The sequence below is a fragment of the Ammodytes marinus genome (genome assembly GCF_949987685.1).
Source record: "Ammodytes marinus genome assembly, chromosome: 6".
NCBI lineage: Eukaryota > Metazoa > Chordata > Actinopteri > Uranoscopiformes > Ammodytidae > Ammodytes > Ammodytes marinus.
In genome coordinates this window covers 32,985,488-33,010,732 of record NC_137235.1, presented here as the reverse complement: position 1 = coordinate 33,010,732, position 25,245 = coordinate 32,985,488, and the positions used below count along the sequence as shown (strand labels likewise).

The 25,245-nt window shown below is 40.7% G+C and overlaps 1 protein-coding gene across 5 annotated transcripts in view; it reads left to right on the top strand.

The window, feature by feature from the left end:
• Nucleotides 1–12,809, top strand: part of add3a (adducin 3 (gamma) a) — a 159,477-nt gene extending 146,668 nt beyond the window's left edge. For 4 of the 5 annotated variants that reach the window (XM_080030203.1, XM_080030205.1, XM_080030204.1 and 1 more), the window contains 4 exons: nucleotides 2,028–2,114; nucleotides 3,854–3,950; nucleotides 7,781–7,873; nucleotides 9,793–12,809. In XM_080030203.1, the coding sequence (XP_079886329.1) occupies nucleotides 2,028–2,114; nucleotides 3,854–3,950; nucleotides 7,781–7,873; nucleotides 9,793–10,037 (522 nt within the window). In that variant the 3' untranslated portion in view covers nucleotides 10,038–12,809. The remainder of the gene's footprint in view (nucleotides 1–2,027; nucleotides 2,115–3,853; nucleotides 3,951–7,780; nucleotides 7,874–9,792) is intronic. The other variant, XM_080030206.1, reaches the window with a different exon arrangement.
• Nucleotides 12,810–25,245: the final 12,436 nt, after the last annotated feature.

The following is a 25,245-nucleotide window of genomic DNA, read 5'->3' as shown; positions in this document are numbered from 1 at the left end:
TTTTTTTTTTTTGTTATAAACCATAATTTTTATTATTTTGAAAACAGTATGCCTATAGGCTACTAGTCTAGTAGAAGCTTTATTTTTATATATTTTCAATGATTCTTAATATGTGCATGTTTTAAATTGAGATATATGGGTTTCAAAACCTGTAAAGTAACATTTAAAGTAACTTGTAATCTAACTTAGTTACTTTTAACATCAAGTAATCAGTAAAGTAACTAAGTTACTATTTAAGGAGTAATCAGTAATCAGATTACTTTTTCAAAGTAACTGTGGCAACACTGAGTACCATGGAGTGTTACATGTCGTCACCCTCTTAAAATAATGGCCTAAGTAATTTTTTTCAGGAAACACAAAAAACTTAATTTAAGATTGAATATATGATATTAATTAATAATTTCACTCAAACAGGTTATGTCAAAAGATGACTGATGACATTTTGATATCAATTTCTGTCAATTTTGTAACATAATAGGAATAAACCCTTTTAATTAATGTTTAACTTGAGACAAAAGCCATTTTACACCAGCAGCATAGCTTGTAAAATTACCTTAAAAGAAAAAGTTACAGTAAATTCTGACTTAAAATAAAACATCACACTCTTGACAAAGTGTTACTATGGTATAGTGGCCTATGTCAAGTAGAATCACATGATCTGTTCAACTGAGGATTAAGGCCAGTTTACCAGAGGTGGCCAGCATCATGAGGAAATGATTTAAAGCCACTACGAGTAACATGGTCCATTGGCGGCCCCTTTGGACAAAAGCGGTAGTATTTTTACGACGCCAGCTGTCGTGAAGCTGTTTTCTAGCTCGTGCCGGGCGTGCGAGATTCAAATAATCAGGAAGCAATATAGTGCATGTCCGTGTGTTGAAAGTGTGAGGTCACCGGACTCTTTTCGGCTCCGTGAGAGTGGTTAGTGACACAGCATCAACTAATGCCAGTCAGTGCCACACACACCTGATTGCAATGAGTTGATGCAGTGTCACCTAACTACTCTCTCTCATGGAGCTGAAACACTCCGTGTCCTCACAGAAAGCGAATGAACGAGAGACGGCAGTTAGTATGGATCACGATGAGGTAATATGTTTATGTTGTTGTAAATAATGACTATTTCAGATGAATAATGGTCATCTGATGATGCTGGTGAGGCAAAGTAAACTTTGTTTTAGTAGGCTACCGCTCATTCATTAGGAGTAAACACTGCAGTTCGCTCCCGTAAAATTGTGTATACGTTGCTTGGCAACGCCCTCCCGCTCGTCTACCACTCTCCCTTTTAGCTTTTCTTCATTGCATTTTCTTTTTTTTCTTTGATGGTTCAGCCCCGTTATCGGTCATTATGACGACAAATAACTGTCTCAAACAAGGCTCCCGCTCCCCTTCCCTCACCTGGAGGGATAGGCTTCCAAATCGCGTTACTGCGCCACACTGAAATCTGCGACCAATACGGATATGTGACCATAGAGCCTGCACGAGCAAACCGAAATTCGGACTGGGTGTGCGACCAGACCAAACGCAGTAATAAAAACTATATGAAAACGTCTTTCTTTGCACTGATGGTCTCGTTTGCTGTTAAAGGTAATTTATGATTATCAGAGGAAACATGAGGCTGTTTAAAAGATATTTAATCGTTACTCGGAGCTGCTTTAAAGAGGACCTATGATACTTTTCGACTTTTATGACCTATAAACGTTGTTATAATGATTTATAGTCATGTTTAACCATACAAGCGTATCAAATAATTACGTACATTCATTATAAATCTGGCTTTGTTATCTACAGTAAAAAAAAATCTTTTATAAAGTTACTATAACATCAAGATGAGGATCTAAAAACGTCTCAATGATCACTGGCTGTCAGGTGAATGGCCAGAAATAAAGAATACAAAGGAGGTTTTTGTATTTTCTAATCTTGCATTCCCAACGCATTTGTAAGAAGGTTTACATTTCACTCATTTAAATTAGAGTTCTGGATTGTTTTGACTGTAGTTTAAATGTCCGGCTTCCTATTTCGTCCTCCTACAGATCAGAGAGCAGAACCGATGTGATGTGATGACGTCAGGGCCACGCTCTCAGCACCTTGCAGGCATCCCTGTTGATCAACCACGTCAGGTGAGAATGCCCCCCCCCCCCCCCCCCCACACACACACACCCTCTGATATTCACAAAAAATCTAAATTCCCTTTTGTTCGCTGGCCTCACAGCCTGATTCTGTTCTGTTCAAACACTGGTGCCAGACAGTGGGTCTAGAAATTAACAAGTGTCCGTCCGCAACCAGCAAACTGTTTGTTTTTAGTTGAACTTTAACCTTTGCTGTAGCTATGTACCAAATCTTACCCTGCGTTCCAATTCCCATACTTCCCTACTATTTAGTATGCCAAAAAAAAAGATTTAGGATGTCCCAATACATGCACGTCAATTGTAGTATGCTGAAAATACATAAATGCCCCACTGACTCCAATAGCATTTTGGAGTATTCATATTTATTCTTGACATTTCTCAACACAATGACAAATACATCTTCCTTATCTGATTTTATTTCTCTCCTGTGGCCTTTAAACTCTTCTGTACTTTAGTATGTAGTGTAGTAAAAAGAAAGAGTATGTGATTTGGAACGCAGGGTTACTGTGTTTTGCTGGCCAGTTACCCAATGAGAGTGAGTTAAAAGAGTGGTTTATGGTAAAAATACAAAATAAAGTAACCAGTGTAATGGCAGCCTTTGACCACTGGGTGGAAGCAAGTAAACACATTTAGCAAAGGCCAACTTAACCTCCACTATGTAGATAAGAATAAAATGTATTAAAGTTTACACAAACTCAAAATAGTGATGGTGTTGTGGTTGGTGTCTTGTCTTGAAGGATCTTGTGCAGATAAACGTTCTGGTAACTATCCACAAGTCATTTTTATATTCTTTTGAATCGTCACTGTTTGCAGTGGTGATGTCATTTGACTCTATATATTTGTTTTATGTATTTATTTGACACATTTTTGCCAGTTCAGAACCCAAAACATCGTTGCATGCGTTCATTAGTGTTGTGTTCTACGATTGACATCAGTTTTGTAATAGATTTGCACCAGTTCCATTTTTCGTTGGACAAAGTTGCACTCCTTGTTTCCCCCATGTGTGAGCTCTTGAAAACAGATGTTGTGTCGGAGCATGACATATTTATTGCACAGAAATCCAAGCAGCCGTGTCATGCCATTTGTGTTTTTGCGTGCATGCCTGTGACATTGTTCCATGGGTCTGACAGATCTCCTAGTGTGTTGGAGTGTTTCTTTTCTACAGTTTGTTAAAAAGATGTTTGGGGTTTGGGCAGTGGAAGTTTTGTGAAGAGCCGGTGGTTAGATGAGCTCTGTGTGATGTGGTCCACACTTTTATCTTTATATGAGCAGCTTTCGTTATGTTGAAATGATGAATGACTGTCCCTCAGACACAATGGATGTGTTTCGCCTGTGTTGTGTGTATTTATGTTTCTTTGTGTGTGTGTGTGTGTGTGTGTGTGTGTGTGTGTGTGTGTGTGTGTGTGTGTGTGTGTGTGTGTGTGTGTGTGTGTGTGTGTGTGTGTGTGTGTGTGTGTGTGTGTGTGTGTGTGTGTGTGTGCGTGTGTAAAACAAACAGGAAGACAGAGATCTGATCTTTAGTATTTGCATGTGTGTATGCTCTGATGCACTCATCAGTCTGTTTGTGTGGGTGTGTTTGAGCACACTTTGTTTTTTGCATGTCAGAGTGTGTACATGTGCTGTGTGTGTGTGTGTGTGTGCGCGTGTGCGTGTGTGTGTGTGCATGCGGGTGTGGGTGTGCGTGTGTGCGTGCGCTCCAATCCTCACCCTTCTCTCTGTCTCCTCCCCAGCCATACGTGCCCACAGAGGAGGAGCAGATGGCTCCCCTGCCTCCCAACCCCTTCAGTGAGCTGTTAGACAAGGATAGGAGGCAACTGGGCCTCAGTGGTAAGGCACACACACACACACACACACACACTCTCTCACACACACACACACACACACACACACACACACATACTCACACTTAAACAAACATGCAAACTCATATACACCAGCCCTTAAATTCAGGCCTGTTTGATTCCGAAACTCGTTCACGCTCAACTTGCAAACACCACAAGAGGCCAGTCCCACTGAGAGACATATGGACTGAACATGCTGGCACACAAACACACACACACACACACACACACACACACACACACACACACACAGTGACTTGTACTCAAAGCCAAGGACTTGTACCTCAGTGAGCAGCAGACACTCCTACCAATCTGTGGAGGTTCATTTAACAACATATGATTGTCATCAATCAGTCATTTATAACCAATCTGTAAACCAGTTTGGTAGAACAATGGAAGAGAGTAGTTTGTAGCATTCCCAGATATTGGTATCTGCCTTAAAAAATTCAGCTTAGCTCTAGTTTGCATCCCCGTGGGCACTGTATATACATACTACTATACTACTACTGTATATATATACTAAAATGTATTCCTCCCTTTAGCTAGTGTCAGGCTAGGCCCTCTTTTGTGCTTCAGGAGCTTTTCCTTTCAACTGGCATGTAGCCACCGTTGACCCTTTCAAGTGCTCAGAATCGGATATAAACTGCAGGAGCCCATTTCACACTTAACTGATAGGAACTTAAATCAGAATTTCTAAAAAACTTATCTTAAAATTTGTTCCCACACACAACCTCAAATGTTGACTTGCTGATTGGTTGATGTGTGTCTTCAGTTAGTTCTGTGCCTCCCTTTAGCAGTCTTGTTGTTTCTACACACACCCTTTAGAATCCAGGGTCTATAGGGCTGTTGTCTTAGCAGCGCTCTCCCAGCGGACTCTCTTACATTTCTAACGCCCTCACACACACACACACAGAGGATGATCCGTGCTAATCATATTATTTTTTATTTTTTTATTTATTTATGGCTCTCGACCATTACATGGTATGGAGCACAGCATTCAAATAATAACACAACAAAACAATGGTGCACGCCATGGGCGAAAAACTAAAACACTACTTAAACAATGGTAGGACATAGGCTATTTTAGAAAGGCTCCTTTTTACCAATAACTTTTGCCTTATCTGACCTCAAAAGCAAAATCAGTTAAAACATAGATGGAAAATGAACATAATATTTCGGCAGGTACTTTTTTCTATAATACATTACATTTACAGTATATTCATACACTCAAACAGGACATGAAGTTCATCACCAAAACAATTCTCATCACAGAGGTTACAAATTCTCTGACTTCTAGCCAGCCCTTTATATCTTCCAGTGACTTTCGGTATTCTGTTGTTGATGGTTCTAAAGTTACAGATAGCCTGTCTGTACTTTTGGTTCATACAGCAGATACTTTTCTAATTTAAAATCTTGTTTTAATTCTACATAAGTGTCACAAGAAGTCATGTTTGTGAGCTTGCTCTGCCACACAGTTAGTTCCGACCAGTTAATGTTGTTGCACTTTTGTGTGATCCAAATGTAGGACAACCCACAGTCATCTAGAATTTGCTTTACCTGTAAGACCCAGGGTGATGCATATGCACCGCTGCTATGCAAGCTGTGCAGATGCTTATACATTATTTTACTAAGTTATTTACTTTCTAACAATCTCCCCTAATATCCAATTATTCTTTTTTTTTAACTATAACACAAAGCGGGTATCTTGCAGCCCTCCGTCCCTCTGCCTTTCACAGAAAAATCAATAGTGAACAAATAGTGATCGGGGGTTGTTCACAAGTCCCAATTCTGCGCAGGCTCCTGCCTTCTTAAGGCCAGGACACACCAGTCCGACTGCATGTGAGTACTCGCTGAACGAAACAAACAAACACATTAAAATGATGGCTAACTGTTGTTAGCTGTTTGTGCTACCCGCCTCACTTCCGGGCTTCACTGATTCGCTAGCCCTCCACCAATCAAATTGCTCCAAATGAAAGACTGCCCGCCGCCGATTGAACCGACAACATCTACGTCGACCGATTTCACGGCACACACTAAACAGATTCGTGTCCCCGCCCCCTCCCGACTCTACGACGGCGATTATCGGGCCGGTGTGTCCTGGCCTTTAGACCAGATTTATGTGTGTATGTGTGCACATGTGTTCATGCATGTTTTATAGGATCATCCCTATACTCTTATGTGCATATGCAACCTGGTATCTGTGTGTGTGTGTGTGTGTGTGTGTGTGTGTGTGTGTGTGTGTGTGTGTGTGTGTGTGTGTGTGTGTGTGTGTGTGTGTGTGTGTGTGTGTGTGTGTGTGTGTGTGTGTGTGTGTGTGTGTGTGTGTGTGTGTGTGTGTGTGTGTGTGTGTGTGTGTGTGTGTGTGTGTGTGTGTGTGTGTGTGTGTGTGTGTGTGTGTGTGTGTGTGTGTGTGTGTGTGTGTGTGTTAGTGTGTGCACATTTATGAGAGGCCGGTATGACTAAGATGGCAGACCGAACAGACAGCAGGTCTTCACACCCGCCACATGAGTGCAGCCCGTTGCTATGACACTGTTGCCCCCACAGCCCCATCAATCCCAGGTGGCCAATCTGGATGCAAGCTGGAGACCGTCTGTAATGGCCTGATATGAGCCTGGACTAAACACACGCACACACACACACACACACACACACACACACACACACACACACAACCAGCCAGTGTTTAGTCTTATCCAGTCCACTCTGTGTATTCATTTTGTATTGAGTGTGGTATTAATTCAAACAATATTCAAAACGATACTATAATCGGGGTTTTTAAGGTGAATTTCTTCAAGCTCATCTTTCTGCATGTTCCATCTGATGAGCACATACATACAGAACAAACTTTGACTGTGACTGCGCAGGCCAGGCTCTTATGCAACCTCAATCTACTATGTGCTGTGTACGACGGTGATGCCTCAGCCAACTGAACATGTTAACCCTCAATGTGCTAACAAATGTGTTCAAATGATATGGGAATGTCATTCCTTCACAATAACCCTTTTTGAAAATGAATAAAACTACGGTTGCTTTGCTGCACTGTAACATTGCCGTGCTCACTTTGAAATGCTGCCCGGTTCTGACCTCAGAAGGTCTGCGTTTAGCTAGAGATATCGTAACATTAAGGTGATATGCTTCATTTAAATACCGCAATATATAAAAAAGAACATTTTCCGTTATCAATAGAAAATGTATCATGATGATGCAGCAAATTTGTAAAAAATCGATAAGAAGGATTGTGTGTGTGTGTGTGTGTGTGTGTGTGTGTGTGTGTGTGTGTGTGTGTGTGTGTGTGTGTGTGTGTGTGTGTGTGTGTGTGTGTGTGTGTGTGTGTGTGTGTGTGTGTGTGTGTGTGTGTGTGTGTGTGTGTGTGTGTGTGTGTGTGTGTGTGTGTGTGTGTGTGTGTGTGTGTGTGTGTGTGTTAGCATTTAGCACAAAGATACACTCACAGCTTTCTTAAGTTTCTGTTCAGGACATCAAGGCTCAACACAATGTTCCAGTGATACTCACAGTCAACCAAACAGATACAAATAACAATGGAATGATGGCCTTCCAATCACCATGCAAAGATTTGGGAATATTTTGCAGGGGGGGGAGTCAAGTTAAGCAGCTGTGCATGGCCTGATTCTAACATGTGTGTTACCACTAATCTCTCTGGAACCCCCCCCCCCTTCTGACCCCTCGTCCCAAATACCCCACCCTCTCATCCTACTCATCCCTTCTGTTGTCCCACTACATCCAATCCCCTGCACCACCCTGCCATCCTCTCACTCACTCACCCACTACTCACCCCTCCCCCCCACCTCCTCCCCGCAGATGGAGAGCACGACCTAACCTCTGACGACGGCTCCACTCTCTCTCAGTGTCTGTCTATCACCCAGTCCCCGCAAAGCACTCCAGCTAAAGAAGGTATCACTCACACCAAGAGAGAGACACTTTTTCTGAATGATCCTCACTGCCATGTTGTGTGTTTTTTTCTTTGTTTAAGATGTGTTTTTGATTGTGTGAAACACAAACACTAGCGTCCTAACTCCTACACTGTGCTGAATGAAACTCACCTGTCTGAAGCCAGTACAACTGCTTTCAACCATTGAGGCGCAGACTGCTTTAAGAAGCATATATATTTAGTATTTGAATCATTTAAGGATACATATTGGGTGTTTGTTACCTTCTCACTAGAATTGTCAAAAACCAATCCATGTTACCGACTTGTTAGATTGTTATAACATGAGCAGGCCAGTGACGTCACCTCACGTGATTTATGTTTTTTTTAATCAATGCCTCTCACTGCCATTTTGGATCTAGCTTCAAGTATCTATATTCTTGAGTCTGACATTTGAAGCCAGTTGGTGTTTGTCCAAGAGAGACAAAGATCACAGCGCTCCCTTTTTTTACAAGTTGTAAATAACGCCAACACTCTGGGATTGACTTGCTGTCAGCTTCCCTCCACACAGAACACGCTAAACCACACAATGAGTAACAATCAACCCAACCACAGCACATTGGCTCAGGGGAACCATATTTTTTCTCACTCCGCTGCTCTGAGGTCAGCCAGGCCCCGTGCTTTTAATCCAGGTCAATTGTGTTACCGAGCTGCTTCTTAAGTGACGCCCCCTGGGTGTTTTTTTAAATATATTTCTATGCAAAGTCCTCACTGTTTTTAATCGTAACATGATGCCGCTTGCCCTGCATTTCCCAAACCTACATTTGCAAACCAAAGTAAGCGACGTAACACCAGTAGTCCTGTTATTTGAACAGTCATTAAGGGAGTGAGGCTCTCTGGGCTATTGGCTCACCAGAGTTTTAGGAAGGGGTGTTATGAAATAAGTAGAGCACAGGAGCTGCGTGTGTCTTTGTGAGAAGTCTAGCACACAGTTTGAATGGTATCAGTGTGTTTGGTACAGCAGGGACAGTAGAGCACCACACTTACTTTACAAGAAGAGGGAGACATTCAGGAGGTAAACACAATGATGTGAAATATAGAGTAGTCCAATGCAGTAATCTGCAGAAAAATACAACTTTTGAGCAGCTTCTAATATTTACTTTGTCTGTTCGGACAGAAAAGGTGTGGATTTTAATCAAAACTGAATGCTGTTATTTTAGGTGGCAGATTATATGGTCATACTTTTAGATTGGATCAATATACAAATAGTTTTTCCCAATTGTATTACATTGATCTGTTTTAATCAAGTAGGCAACCCTGGTTCCAGCCACTGTTCAAAAAGAGATAGAAATGATGTAGAGCATTTTATTCCTGATGTGGGTTTACTGGATACACTGTGATTCCATTGTTTCCAGTGTGTAGCATGTCACTCTTCCCCTCATCATATACTCTTCTCCACATTAGCACAGTTGTTTGTAAGTCGACATGACTCCTATGCCACCACGTCATTATTTTGTTATGTGTAATTGTTGTCTGTTGACACTGTTAAAGGAATATGTCACCCATAAGGGACCGGCGTTCTATCATTATAAAATCACTATTATAATATAATGAATGAATTAATTTTTCTTCCCTCAGTCTTCCCTTGGCTCAGCTGTCCTGTTAATCCTAACCCTACATTTTACCATGCGTGATGTCACACATGGGAAAATGTAGGGTTAGACAGTGAGACCATAAACACTCTTTCTGCCTTTTCTCAGGCTAGGATGAACCGATTTCTAAAATGTTTGCACATTTATACTACATAGGATCTCAGATTTCAATACACCTTCATATTCCCACTGGTGAAGTAGGTCTTTAAGAATGTATACGGTTGTGTGGCCTTTTCCCTGTGTTTCTTGTTACCTGTCGTCACATGACCTGTCCCTCCCTGCCTTCCATTTAGAGAAGCACACGGTGATGAACGGTAAAGACAGCCACGGGGAGGCGGAGGAGGAGCTGGCCCGCCGTGTGAGCCAGCTGACGGTGGAGAGCGTGGAGATCACAGTGCGCTCTGGGGAGAAGATCGAGGAGGCGCTGCAGTCGCCCGAGAGCTCGCCCTCCAAGTCGCCCAACGGCAAGAAGAAGAAGAAGTTCCGCACCCCGTCCTTCCTGAAGAAAAACAAAAAGAAAGAGAAGGCGGAGGCCTGAGAAGCAGACAGAGGGACAAGGCCCGGCATTGGAAAGAGACGGTGGCCATCTTTTCTGTTCTATTGTCTTTCATGTTTTTATTTCTATCTGCGTTTTTTTTCAAATGTTTTTAATTTTATTTGATTGTTTTAACAAAAAAGGTTTTGTTTATGTGCAACAAAGACAAAAGAACGGATTAAGTTAAAAAAATCGATAATAATGAATTGGTTTGTATCATAAAAGAGAAAGTTCTCAGTACGCCATAGGAATGTGAAGTGAAGTGGCAGCAGATGTAGGGTAACTCGGGTGTCCAAACACACACACACACACACACACACACACACACACACACACACCCCGGTCACCCCCATTGCAGGACTCTTTAGCAGGGTTTCCCCCGAAAGCTGTAAAGCTGTGTCATTGGAGGCCATTTTTTAGATTCTGATTAACTGGCTCCTCCTGTGTTGTTTCCCAGGGGCTGAAAGCAGAAATTGAAAAAAAGTAATTCTAGCCTCAAACCTCGGTTTTATGAAACCATCAGATTGCAACATGGGTGTTGTAAAACTGAACAAGGTAAAACTAAACTATTTTTTTTCTTCTTCTTCTTCTTTATTATAAGAGCCTCCCCTGGTCCCTTTCTTTTTACATCCTGTTAACCTGACTCTGCCCATACGGAACCTGAGGGGCCACATGAAATTTGAGGTCACTGGAAAAATTGGTTTGTGTTGATTTATTTACTGTGAGAGAAGTTTTTCCTCTCAGCCTCGCTCCCTCACACTCTCCCAGCTTCTCTGTGGAGCTTGAAGCTTCTGATGCAAACCTTGTGTTGGGCTGATGGGTTGAACTACAGCCCATTTAAAGGGTTAAAAGACTGGACAGAGATGGTGAGGATATGAAGGCGGACGGTCCATCACAACTAAGTTGAAATGATCTCAAAGAGCCGCTGACTCCCTCCGAATATTTATGTAGCATTTACCATATCTTCTCCTCATCATCTCAATGGTTTTTATTTTGCTAAACTAAATGGAAAAGAAGAAACAATCTCATTTTAGTGAAGCGTCACTGTCCGTGTCTAGTTTTGTCATCTCATGAAATTTGATCTCTTTTCTTTATAGAACACAAAATGAGTCCACCATGTTTGTACTCATTTCTAAGCTTTTAACAGAGAATACGGACAATACGCATGTTTTCTCTTTTTGTTGTCGTTGCTGCAAGAAGTGAATCTATATGGCTGACTATGTTCTGTAGTGCTGCCTGATTGCTCAAATGATATTCTAATCTTCAGAGTACACACATTTACTATATAACACAGATATATGAAAACTGGATACGTTGGCTATAGATTTTTTAACTATATATTTTTATTTGATTGTGCTGCACTTTTTCCTGTGGTTATATATAACACCATTTTTAGTTGCAGGTGGTTTCACCAGTGAAGGAGATAGTGAAATATTTGGTAAAAAGTCGTGCAAGTAGGCGAGCAAGGCGAGGTGTTGGAGAAAAGGTCAGGACCCAGGAAAGTGAGTGGAAAGAAGAAAGAAAGAGAAGCCTTCCATTGGTGCCACACGGGAGAAATGATCTCTACTTCTCAACTAAAAATAAAAAATAAAAAAAAACAGGAAGTGTAATGCCGAAATGAGAATCATGGGTCGTGGTGTGGCGGCGCGGTGACATCTTTTTGTTTGGTGTGTGTTTGTGTGTGTGTTTTTTAAAACCATATTGTCATTTTCTTTTTCCCTTTCCATTGTTTTTAATGATGAAACAAGCGGTTGGTAATCTTGTCCGCCTGCTCAGGCATCAAGAACCCTAAAAAGACCCTCTGTTTAAAATCACCCCAGTGGACTGCATAGAACTCCCAAAAAGCTTTTTTTAATTTTGTTCAGTAGCTACATTCACAGCAGCTACGCTTCCTCGCTTATTACGCCATTTATTTCCTCCTAGAACTGGAACATTATTAGGAGGTTATTTTATTTTTTATTTTGAATTGATCCCGTCATCATTTCATTTCCCTAAAGCCTCCCTTCATGTCATTTCTCCTGTAAACCCAATCAGGAACTGTCAGATGACCCACAGTTGAACTCTGCATATTCTCCCACCCCGCCCCTCCCCACAGTCTAACCAGATCAACCAACAACATCCCAGCTAGCAATGTGAAGTATTGGATGAGGAGGAATGGCTTTTGGGGGCACATATTTAGCCGTGTTTAAACCATACAGCGTTTGGCTCCGGGCAAAGAGCTGAAGTCACACAACTGAAAGATGGAGAATAGAAGTGTGTGTTTGGAAATGGAAGTGCAAACGTGTGTGTGTGTGTGTGTGTAGTAGAGAGAGGGCAGGGGGAACCCTGACACTAGCGCACCATGTTTTTATCACTCGGACTGTCGTTTTCATACTCCACCTGGAAAGTTGTTGTTTTTTCATGGTCCATTGGTATCGCAGTATGCTTTCTTTCTTTTGTTTCTCTTTAGTTTGCAGAGAGCTCTAGGCTTCTTTTTTTATTAACAATTTTATGAGCGTACATTTGCTCCCAGATAAACTGAATGTGCAATCGCATCCTTTTTATTTTTTCTCCTTCTGTTTCTAACTGTTTGCACCTTGCTTTATTAATGCCTCTCTAAACACCTTTTTTTTCTGTTTTTAAAACCAAGAATGAGTTTTGGCTTTGGCATGCCAGAATGAGCCAAGCTACTTTGTGACCTGTGAAAATCCTATTATAAATGGTTATCTAATGGAGTTGCTTTTAGATGTACTGCTAATCAGTGTAAATTCACAAATAAAACTGTATTTTAAGAAACGCAAAGCGTCACTATTCATGTCATTCCTCACAGCAACATTTTTTTTTTAAGTTCAACATAACCCATGCACACTCATTTTACTTTATGTCATTATCATGAATGGACCAGTTATCACAAGTCTTATGCTGCATTTTCTTCATAATAATTTTACAGTATTGTATAAGAGCTTTCAATAGAGGGATTTATCAAATACAGCAATTTAGTGTCAAATGAGCAAAAAGAAAACGTAATTGGTGCCTTTTATCTTTATTCATGATATAAGATCAGAATGAATATGCTTTATGTGTAAATAGTTCAATCAGGAAGTCATGGCACATTTCTAGTGAAGATTGACTTAAATGCAAGTATGAATGTGACAATGATTAGAACAGAGGCACAGGAAGTAAGTGATATTGTTTTGTTAATATACGTGTTAAATCTCTCTATGTTGATACAGCAATCACTTAAACAGTATGCACAGTTCATAACACAGGTCTCCCAGTCATTCAGCTTTGCAGTAATTGCCCGTTAAAATTTTGAGTATCCCGCTAATTTTTATCCAATCATGAGACAGAGCGCTATAAAGAGGCGGGTCTCTGTGCCCGTGAACGATGACTATCCCATCGCGGCACTATCTGATGAAGACGGCTGTGTGTTCATGTGGTGGTGACGTAGGGGCGAGGGAGGAGACTGCTAACTGCAGTCACTGACAGGAAGTTAGCTAAAAGGACCATATTCCTTACTACTCCTTTAAAGCACTGATTCCCAAACTGGCAACCGGGACCTCTACATCAATCAGCTGGATACCAGTGTAGGAAATAATAAATAATTTTCTGCAATTTCTTTAATTGTTTTTTTATTTCCTGTGAAATACTGCATAGTTTCTACCTCTATGAAAATATTAAAATAAAACAATCTGATACAATCCTTATGCTCACTACTCAAAGATGTACTCAATCGATTGATGCAGAGATACTGTAATCCCTGCGTTCCAATACCCATACTTCCATACTATTTAGTATGCCAGAAAAATATTTAGAATGTCCCAATACATGCACGTCGATTGTAGTATGCTGAAAATGCACAAATGTCCCTATAACTCCAATAGCATGTTGGAGTATTTGTCTTTATTCTTGACAATTCTTGACAAAATGAAAAAAAAACTTCCTTATCTGATTTTTTTTCTTCTAAAAACTGTTCTGTACTTTAGTATGTAGTGTAGTAAAAAGAAAAAGTATGTGATTTGGAACGCAGGGCATGACAGAAAGGAGGTTCACTTCTGTCCTACGCAGTTGACTCCGTGACATCACTTGAGGCATCACTTATCATATTTCTCTCAGCTTCCTCTGGAGCAAAACTTGTTTTCACGCTGTAGCTGTAGTCCTAGACTTGTATACAGAGAGTGTTACATTGGTGGAGTTCCCCCATAGAGAGAATCAAAGTAAAAGGGGTTGTGAACCACTGCTTTATGTGTAGGTGTGACTCTTTGATATGTCTACAGAAGAACAAGTGCACTATCCTTGTCTTGTCACAGCTTGACACAACATGGCGTCTGTGTTGCACAGAGAGCATGGACTGTCCCATGACGTCTCCTGGCAACTGGGAGACTTTGTATCCATACGAGCAGCCAAAGTGCCTTGACTGCATTTATATCCTCAGATGCAAAACAAAATATGCAAAATGTATATCCTGATAGTGTGTGCAGCAAACTTCCCTGCACGATGCATCTCTCTTGTCTTTTGGTACTTGCCAGTTGACTTTATATATACTGCATGTGCCCTTGCTGTTCTGCAGTGAATTTTTATTCATTTATTTAGCTTGATTTTAGCTGAATCTGGACTGTCCTTTGCTTCTCATGATGTCTCTTTATATAAAATAAGATTACAAATGTCAACAAAGCAACAATGCCTTTTTTTCTAACTTTGGACTATTTTCTGTCCTTCAGCTCTTTGCTTGAACTCTCCTGGTGGGGAAACAACATTACTGTCACTGATTAGATTGTCTTAGGAAACCAATACACCAGATATTTGAGTTGGATCAATCAATCAATCAATCAACTTTATTTGTCATTGCACATGTTTCAGGGCAACACAATTCTGTTTACAGTTACACCCTGCCAAGAAACATAAGAAAACAGTGACCAAACATGGGAGACAGGAGGGATGAACATTCGAATAAATAGATAAAAAGTTACTTGAATATAATCAGAGTGAGAGGTCACTATTCTGAAACACCCTCCAGTATTATTTTGTACGCAATCATCAGATTCTGTTTGACCAGAAATGTGTCTCTCCACTGAGATTATCGAAAAGGAAAGAAGGAGATGAGAGGAAGATCTGCTCCATTTTGTTTCTGCCCATTCGCCCGCTGTTGCTATAGGTGTAACTTCCATGTATAGTATATTTACAACAGTAATCATGTGCTGGCGTCAGTGACATCAGTAGCACTTTATTTGGCAACGTTCCTGGTATGAACAATAAAAAAATTTATGAGTGACCCTGTGGCTTTGTGCATTTTGTGTTTTCTCTGTGAATGATGGCGGAGAGATGAAGTTGAAGATACTGGTGTTTCATTTTGTTTGGTTGACCATTCTTTAAATATGGTGTATTGAGAGACAAATAACAATATAAGAGATACAATATTTGGTTCCCATGGGGCAATTTGGTTTGGGATCAATAAAGCTTAATCTCGCTAACGTGTATAGCAGAAAAGAGGACTACAAAACATGATAAAAGGTATATTCATTAGTACTATGTCAGAGTTACAACCATGCCGTCATTTCTATCCATTCAGAAAATAAAAAATGTATGAATGAATTCAGTCTTTCAATAACAGAAGATTGATTACTTATTTAATGTTTGTGTAATGTTTGTTTACAATGTTAGTTAAGTGCAACATGTCAATAGACAGAACAGTCAAAAAATAAATCTTCACCATCTCGACAACACATGAGAACATCAGGGGGGAAAACAAAAGGCAATACTAACCAAATATAAATAAGTTGCGGAAGGAAAAAAGGTTTCATTGAAGTGATGAAGATAGCAGCCATATTTAGTGTTCCCTGCAACTTGTTTTTAACCTTTCAGTGCATTTCTTTCACACTATGAGTTTCCCATTTAACACTGAAGCACTAGCAATTGACTGGAATTTGATACAGATACACACACACACACACACTGACACACTAACATTATCCACAGATCCATACTATTGCATCATGTTCAGCACAGTTCCAGAGGTGAAGAGGGGTTTCTCCTGTCCTCTCCAGACAGCGCCACGCTGTGAGTGTCAAAACAATCAGCCTACTTGTGTCCAGATGGATGCCCTGCTTGGGGCGTGTGGAAACCATGATAGGCCTCACAATCCCCGCCAATACCCCTACACACACACACACACACACACACACACACACACACACACACACACACAAACACACACACACACACACAAGCCCCTGCCCCACCTCACTCCACCACCCAATGAATAACAGCCACCAGAGACTGCAGTGATGCCCAGATGCCACTGGGATGAATTAGGGACTGATATACAACATAAGGGGTCAGTTACGTCTAAGCCCAAATGCACACCCCATGAGACCACACACACACACACACACACACACACACACACACACACACAGTCATACCACAAGCCGGTGGTATTTTTTCTTTATCCAAGAAGGCCTCTTTTATGAGTCAAGAAATAATAAATAAATAATGCATTAATTCCTTTCACTCATACTCACATTCTGTACCATACACGCATTGCCAGTGTATGCAGTTAACAAGTGCTCATTGATAATATTGCACATAATATGTGATTGCACACTGAAAATGTTCTGTTTTTGGGGACTAAAGGGTAACTAAACCCTCTTAGTTTGGGCTGAACTGCCTCCTCCCTGAAATTCAGAGTTCAGTATGGTGATAGCTTTGGGGTAGAAATCTGTTCAAATCTTTTGCTATTGACTGTAATATGCAACTGTTTGCTGAGAGGTTTGCCATGTTAACTTAAAAGGTAATGTCACTGTGTTTAAAGCTTGTTTCTGCTGCCCACAAAAGCCAACAAAATCATCAATGCTGTTTCAGTGAAGTATTTAGTGATCCATGCAAGACATCTGCCGCACAAATGTGTCAGCGACATTTAAAGCTCACATATTATGCACTTTGCTGTCAATTTTATATGGTCTAAGTAGTCCCTAATACTTATTTTTTTAAATGTTTGCTGAAAAACCCGTTCAGATCATTTATTGTAGCAAGCCTCTATACCCTGATTGTCCTCTGGTCTCAGGATGACCTATATTGGTGTCTGCCGCCTGCGATCTGGCTGGCTCCTCCCACCTCTCTGCCGGGCCCTCCCACCGTCTCTGCCGTGCTTACGTAATACTAGAGAGACACTGCGTGACTGCGAACACAGTGTTTACCCGGAGCGAAGCCATACTTTGACACAACAGTTTGACATGACTTGACATGATTAAAACCAGTGAAAACAGTAGCTTCAAAGTTTGATTTCTACAGGAATAACTTCCCACCCTTTGTGGTGTTAAAAACGAGGCATTATTAAACTCCAATGGGAAAGCTAAGTTAGTGTAATAGAAGCAAACGTTGGGTGCTACATCCGAAGCTACATGTGCGCTAACGGCTAAAAGTAACACTCAGACGATTTAAAACCAGTGAAAACAGTAGCCTCACATTTGGTTTCTACAGGAATAACTTCCCACCCTTTGTGGTGTTAAAAACGAGGCATTATTAAACTGCAGTGGGAAAGCCAAGTTAGTGTAATAGAAGCAAACGTTGGGTGCTACTCCCGAAGCTACATGCTACACAAGGTAAATAACAGGCAAACAACCATTGAGGAGATTCCTTTTAGTTTCACCGATGGAATTACTACACAAGTAGCTCCCTAAGCTTTGTCTCGTTATAAACGCGGCATTATTAAGACTGCTGTGATTAAGATAAATTAGTGGATTATGAGCAGAATGCTTCTGTGTTGGTTTATGCAACACTCTGCATGGTTTGCTGTACTATGGGCATCTTGTCGCTTAGCGGGGAAAACAACATGGCTGTCGCTCGGAAAATTTTCCAGAGGATCTCGGGGCCGTGGACCAATAAGAAATGGGCGGAGGGGAGCTATCATAGAACACTGCACGGTGGAAGTTTCTGGTTACTAATGTGGGAGGGAAGCATGGACATATAAAGAAAATATGGGGATGTGGCTGTGCAGTTTATGACGTCATAAACGGCGAGAATTCTGACTGGAGTATATTGGGGGGGAGGGGTGGGGGTTTCAGAAAGGGGGAGAGTGAGAAAAGGAGAGATTGTTATTTTTTTTTATATTTTGGCAGTCTCTAGGCACACCGTAGACCAGGGGTGGCCACTGTTTTTCAGCTTGTGAGCTACTTTTAAAATGACCAAGTCAAAGTGAGCTACCACCTACTATAAGGGGTCAAAAGTCACGGTTCGGTACGTACCTTGGTTTTTAAGTCACGGTTCTGTTCTGTATGGTACAGTTCTCAGTTAAGAGGAAAAATGTGTGCAGAATTGAATTTTCACTGAGGGCCACATACAGAAAAATCTACGAAGGGCCAGGCCACTTTGCAAAAATAACACATTTATCAGGACGTAGCTGCTCTGATGTTTAGTTTCATAGTGTCTTCGTAAATTGTAATCCTTCTTCACGGCAACACTTTCCTTGCACATTAAACAGATACACCCCCCCTCTTGTTAAATGCCATTGATACACCCAGTGTTTTCTGCTTTTGCATCCAATGTTCAGCTGGGTGGTAATAGTAGCCAGCCGAGATCCCGCCCCTCCAAGGGGGGTCCGGGGGTATGACCCCCCGGGAGATTTTTGAAAGTTTTTAAAGTGAAATGCATGAATCTGGTGCACTTTGAGAGGAAAATTAAGAGGCTAAAGCTGAAGAATTGTATATGAAAAAAAATGGAGACACTGTGTCAGATGAATTGGAAGCTATTGGAGAAGGACACATGGATTTTCCATAATAATATTAATTTAAAATAAAATATTATGCAGGGTCCTCTGGGATGGGCTTGGTGCTCTTTTTCTTTTATGGGACATATTTCTCTGTAATATAATGAGTGCATTTAAATTATTTAAAAATTTAAAGGGCCATATTACATCATATTTTTTAAATGTGCCACAGCCCAATCAATCAGTTTTGACACCCCTGCACTAGTGGGTTAACTAAGAAATGCAAAAAAGTTTAGTAGTTTGGACACCCCTGCACTAGAATATGTGGTGGTCTGTTTGTGTGAACAGTCTTCCTCTCTCTGGCTGTATTTTACATAGTATAATTTGTCACAGTGCAGAAGCCTCTCCACTTCCTTGACTTGGATTAGCTTTGGTTAGCTCACTGTCAAATTAGAAAGTGGTGTCCTCTCTCCCTCCACCGAACGTCGGCGCATGCTCGCACGGCTCGTTCGCTCTTTCATAGTATAAAAAAAAAAATAATAATAATATTATTATTATTTTTTTTTTTTTTTAAAGAATGCCACGCGATCGACCCACACTACCCTCGCGATCGACCGGTCGATCGCGATCGACCTAGTGGCCACCCCTGCCGTAGACCCATGGATATGTTAGAACACATGAAAAAGTGCATTTATATGTGACCTTTAAGGTCCCATTGACTTGTAGCCTATACATCTAATAAAAATGATCACAACAGAGTTAGGTTAAGGTTAAGATAAGCACAATGCATTATACTGTCTTTATTATAGTGCTGTGTTATTGACTTTGTTGGCTTGAGTACATAATGGTTCCCTCATAGCAATGTCCTATATCACGCAGCAGGTGAAAAGTGCAGGGCTGTGTGTGTGTGTGTGTGTGAGAGTGTGTGTGTGTGTGTGTGTGTGTGTGTGTGTGTGTGTGTGTGTGTGTGTGTGTGCATGTGCGTGTGTGTGAGCACCTGTCTGCAGTAAGGATCTAATTTACTGTCCCTTAATCTTCCATTTATTGAAGGCCGTTGGACAGACATTATAGACAAGGAAATCTGCTGAGCAGCATTACCATGGTGTTTTATCATCGCTCCGCCGACAGACAACCCAGAGCCATTTTTTAACATTCAAGGGCAGGGGACACAATGGTGTCCTCAACAATGGCCTGATGGTTCAAAAAACAAGTTTGTCATGGAGTTGTCAGTGGTTTGAATACCTAAATTGTCTGGGAAAGTCGGACAAGTTTGTTGAGCTCAACAAGTTAAGCTGGACATTTCACCAACACAGGTAGATGACTAAAATGACAAAACCGAGGCAACACAACAGAATTGGGCTTAATTGCATTATCAAGAACAGTTTACAAACAAAGTATGGAGCTGATAAAATATGATCCTGTATATTATACAGTATATATTGTATACTGACTGTCTTTCTTTTTGAAAGTTATAGAAATGAAGTTAATTTATATTTCCTTAAAAATTCAGGAGAAGCAACAGGACAGAGAGACAATAAAAAGTAAACAGAAGTAGCAGTGGCAGATTTACAGAAAACAATATACTGTATATCTAAGAACTCCAAACCCTAAGGACTAGGACTCCAAAATAACCATAACACTATCAAATAGGAACAGAGGGTACAAGTTGGAGCTAACCAATAGTGGAAAGTGTCCTTAATCAATAACCACGCAGGAGGTCCCCACCGACTCCAGCTCTGGAAACAAATAGAAAGCTGCTCTATGCTCTCTCGCAATTAAGAGATCCATGTGACAAATGCTGGAGTGGAATTAGTAACATAGATTGCCTTCAGCCACAGTGTCATTTGTTCCCCTGGCTATTGACTCCCTGCTATGGGTAATATAGAGGCCACTCTGTCACAGGCTCCTCCCTTTGTAGGATGGGGAACTGTATGCTTTTGGCCGTTGGAAATCCAATCCTTCATTGAAGATCAATAGCATCCTATTTCCCCATTGCTTTTGAGTGATTAAATAGAACACTAGCGGGGGCCGGACGTCTGCTCAATACTTTAAAAAAATGCACAATTTATTTGATTAGAACAAAGAAACATACTGTATAACGCTGCACTGTTGGCTAAACTGAGCGTAGTGTTTGAGAGTAAGTGCCTTGTGCTTTCACCTTAATCAATCTGACCTGATCATTTGTTAATACTGCTATAGACTGTTTCAGGGATCAATGTTGTTCTACAGAAGGGAGCATGGAAGGAAATGTTTGTGCATCCTCAGCAGAAAGAGGGAAGAACCCATGGCAACTCAGAGTGATCTATAGTCCCCTTGTCAACCAAATAAACACACCGCCCTTTAACCTCCTTATCGGCAGAAAGCAGGTCCCCAGGAAGGAAAAGACAGAGGAGGGCCTGAAGTGTGCTGCTGATCTCAGCTGGCTTTGGCAGTGTGAGTGTCGCTTGCTTTAAGTCATGCAGGTTAAGGTGACAGGAGGATCTGGAAATACATTCTAGGACAAAGTGGGCCAGACTGCTGGGTCGGACTATAGAGTGGGCAAATGTAGGCTATTTGGCATGGTGTGGTTGCCCTGGGCGTGACCCCACTCAATGTGGAACCGTAATGCTATCCTATAATGATTTAGATAAAGGAAACAAAAATGCATTTGAACTGTTTACTGATTATTTTCTTTTTTTCCACACATCAACTGGGTGATTAGACAAGATTCTTGGATTCCAGCTGCTTCATTTGGAGAGGAGCACCCAGGCCTGGAGTGGCCAGCAAACCCAAGAACTGGATCTAAAGAGAGCGAGAGATTATAAATGAGGGTCACCCCTCAACTGATCTTTCAAGTATAGATAAAGGTTAAATGAAATACACATGTGCTTATTGAAATAACAGTGATAGGGCCAGGTTAAACTAGTGTTTAGTCACAATAGAGTGATCATTATTTTGTTTTATCTTCAGTCCATAATTAAAAATGGAACTGTTATGTTCTTTGTGTATTTTATTTTTGTTTATGTTGCAACATTGATATACACTTCAAGGAAGAGAGTAGAAAATACATATATCTTACATCTACCTGTTAAACTGCTGAGTCAGGGTGTCTTGTTTCACCATTGCTGTTAGTGATCCATTTCCTCCTGTTTGTTACTTTCAGAGAAAATCATTAAACTGGATATAATTAGTTGAAGAAACTATTTTGGAGTTCTTTGACGGTATTCATGTCAAATGTGAGAGCCGTGTTTCCAAATAAAACTAAAGATTCTAAATAAAATAAAATGTTCTTTCTTTTTTAAATTGTGACTGAATTGTGTTGATAACAGATTGTTGTCATGAATTGATTTCCAGTTGGGAATATTTTAGTATTTTCAGTATGTTTCATATTGTTATTATAGAGAATGTACACTGGTCACAAAGAGCATTGTTGATTGATGGATTGTACTTAGGTAATCCTTATTAAGCACTATTTTGCATTTATTAAGTGTAACAAGTGATAAATGGTTCCCACTTTACAATAAGGGTCACACATAACATTAAGAAATGGTTAATTATGCTTAAGTGATGCTTAATCAGCACTAGTAGCACAGACAGCACTGTCTGTATAAAGTGTTAATTCATGAGAAATGGTTCCCACTTTACAATAAGGGTCACAAAGTCCATTAATAAATGGTTCATTACACTTAAGTAATGCCTATTATGGTTAATTATACTTCAGTAATGCCTATTCAGCACTGATGTGCATTTATTAAGTGTCACTTAATGGATAAATTGTTCCCACTTTACAATAAGGGTCACAAAGAGCATTAGTAAATGATTAATTATGCTTAACTAATGTTACGAAAATGACATTTGTTAACAGTTAATTAATGCTTATTATTTTATTAATCAACTTTTGGTTCATGCTTAATTAATGTCTTAACTAAGGTTAATATAGGATATTTATAAACATTAAATAATGAATTAATGAATACCTTAGTTAACATGAACACCATTAGTAAATGCTTACTACACACATTAGTTAACAGTTAACTAATGGTTAGTTAACCCTTATTAAGCATTAACTAACCATTAATTAACGTAACCTTATTGTAAAGTGTTACCTTAGGTTCTGTTATTACTTTTGTTTATAGTAGTAGCATTCACCTTTAGTGGCAGAGTCTGCCATTCCTGTCCTGGATTCCAAATCTGGCCATAAGTGGTCACTCAGGATGCATCTAGTGTATGATCAGTGTGATGCATGGAGTCAACTTTAGATCTTAACACAAACTACATGTAGTTGGATACAATCTATCAGACACTACAGCCCTATTGCCTCAACCTTTTAAACAACAAACTTCCCCAACTTGAAAGTGAGACGTATTTAACGTCATAGTTAAAGCAGAAATAAGCGATATATATTTATGTTAAATATAAGTGTTAAATCGCTCTATATTCATACAGTGATCACTTATACAGTGTGCGCGCTTCATAACACAGGCTTTTCAGTCACACCGCTCTGCGCGTAATCGCTGATAATACAACCGTTTATCCAATCAGAAGAGAGAACGCTACAAAGAGGCAAGTTTCTGCCTCTGAACAGAAAGCGATATATGGGTGAATGTGTATGCGCCTACAATGGCGGAGCAGGTAAAAATCATACTCAATATTTGTTTTTTATGCTTTTTATCATGTTTTATCACACTTACGTATCTGAGATGATGCTAGATAACTCGCTGCTTGAAGACCGCAGTGCATTAATGTGGTGACGTAGGGACGAGGGAGGGGACTGCTAACTGCAGTAACTGACAGGAAGTTAGCTAAAAGGTCCATTTGGTTTACTTGTCCTTTAACAGAAAGACGGCTGCTCTGGCTCCAACACAGGTCCTTCAGATGGAAACAGAAGAAGTCAAACCAACACCTGCTTGTTTGGCTGCAGATATCCTAAACCAGCAAGGCCCACAGGGATGACAAGATCAATTGGATTTTACTTCTATGTCCTCTTTTGACCTTTGAACTGCAGTTGTCTGACTCCTGCCTGATAAATAGTGTGTGTGTGTGTGTGTGTGTGTGTGTGTGTGTGTGTGTGTGTGTGTGTGTGTGTGTGTGTGTGTGTGTGTGTGTGTGTGTGTGTGTGTGTGTGTTGCATTGGGTATATATCCTTGAGCTGAATTTCGGGGTCATGGGGTATCCTGAAAAGAGGGTGTATACGTTTGGGCACAATGCCTTAATGGAGACACTGTATAGTTTTCTTTATTTATCTCTATGCTCCTGTCCTTTCTCCCTTCTATCTGCCACACCCCGTTAAAGAAAGGGGGTAGGGTGGAGGAGTGAGAGGACAACCAAGACAGACGCCTCACTCCCTTACAAAAGGGGTGCATCTGCCATAAATGGGGGTCAATAAGGTGCAACCAGGCTACTGTGAGTTGTGTCTCGTGGGCTGATCCTCCTCTTCTGTGTCAGCCGCAATCTCTACAATGGAACGCTAATGGGAGGTTTGGATTTCCCTAAGTGACACTGATTAATGGCTGAGAATGCATGCCGATCCTTCCCCTTGGTATCAGTTCTAGTCCATTCTTATCTAGCCTTGGAGTACGAAGAGAGATGTGCCTTTGAGGGAATGTTATGACTTAAGAAAAATAAAAAATGTATTGAATTACATTTCTTTAAAGGGAAGATACATGTCTTGACAAGTTAAACAGCTACCATTCTATCTTCTTTTCCGCCACTTCTGAGCAATATTGACATATTATCAATATATAAAGTTTCCAGCGGGTAAAGTGTAAACACATACAGAAGCTCACGTCCAGCAAACACAGAGCAACAGTAGCTTTTATGTTTATGTGTGTGTGTGTGTGTGTGTGTGTGTGTGTGTGTGTGTGTGTGTGTGTGTGTGTGTGTGTGTGTGTGTGTGTGTGTGTGTGTGTGTGTGTGTGTGCGTGCGTGAGAAATCAGGTTAATGGAAGTGGGGTGACAGTGTAGTTGGCAGACATAAAACCAACCTTAAACTTTTGTACCACTGTTAAATCATGGAATGCTAACAATGCTAGCAAATAGTGCAAAAATAACGGGAAATTCAGCTCATGTCCTAATATTATTGCCAGATGAGGTCAACACTCATAAAAGTTTCAAGTTGTTTCTATTGAGGTGTCCTATTTTCATGCAGAATGACTTGGAAGTGTGTTTCTTTGCATTCGTCATTCATTTCAGTGGATACCGATGGTATTAAGACATACTGTGTGAGTCCCATAATGATTTCCACCACTTGAGAGATGTGAGTTATGTACATTCAGACACCATATCGTACCCCTGGTAGCCGACAATGGTTTTGTCTGGCCTGGATCCCTCTTTTGTCTCTCTCTCTCTCTCTCGTCTCTCTCTCTCCCCCCATACATGCCTCCTTATCCTCTCCCACCCCCTTGTCCCAAAACCTGATTTTTAAAAAGGATTAATGGAAAACAACTTGGGTCAACTATGTCTTTGTTGAGAAGACTCCCAAACCTCCCTGTACCTTTTACAATCCCTCTCAATCCCCGGGTTGGGTGTGCTGCAGAAGAAGTCTATTTT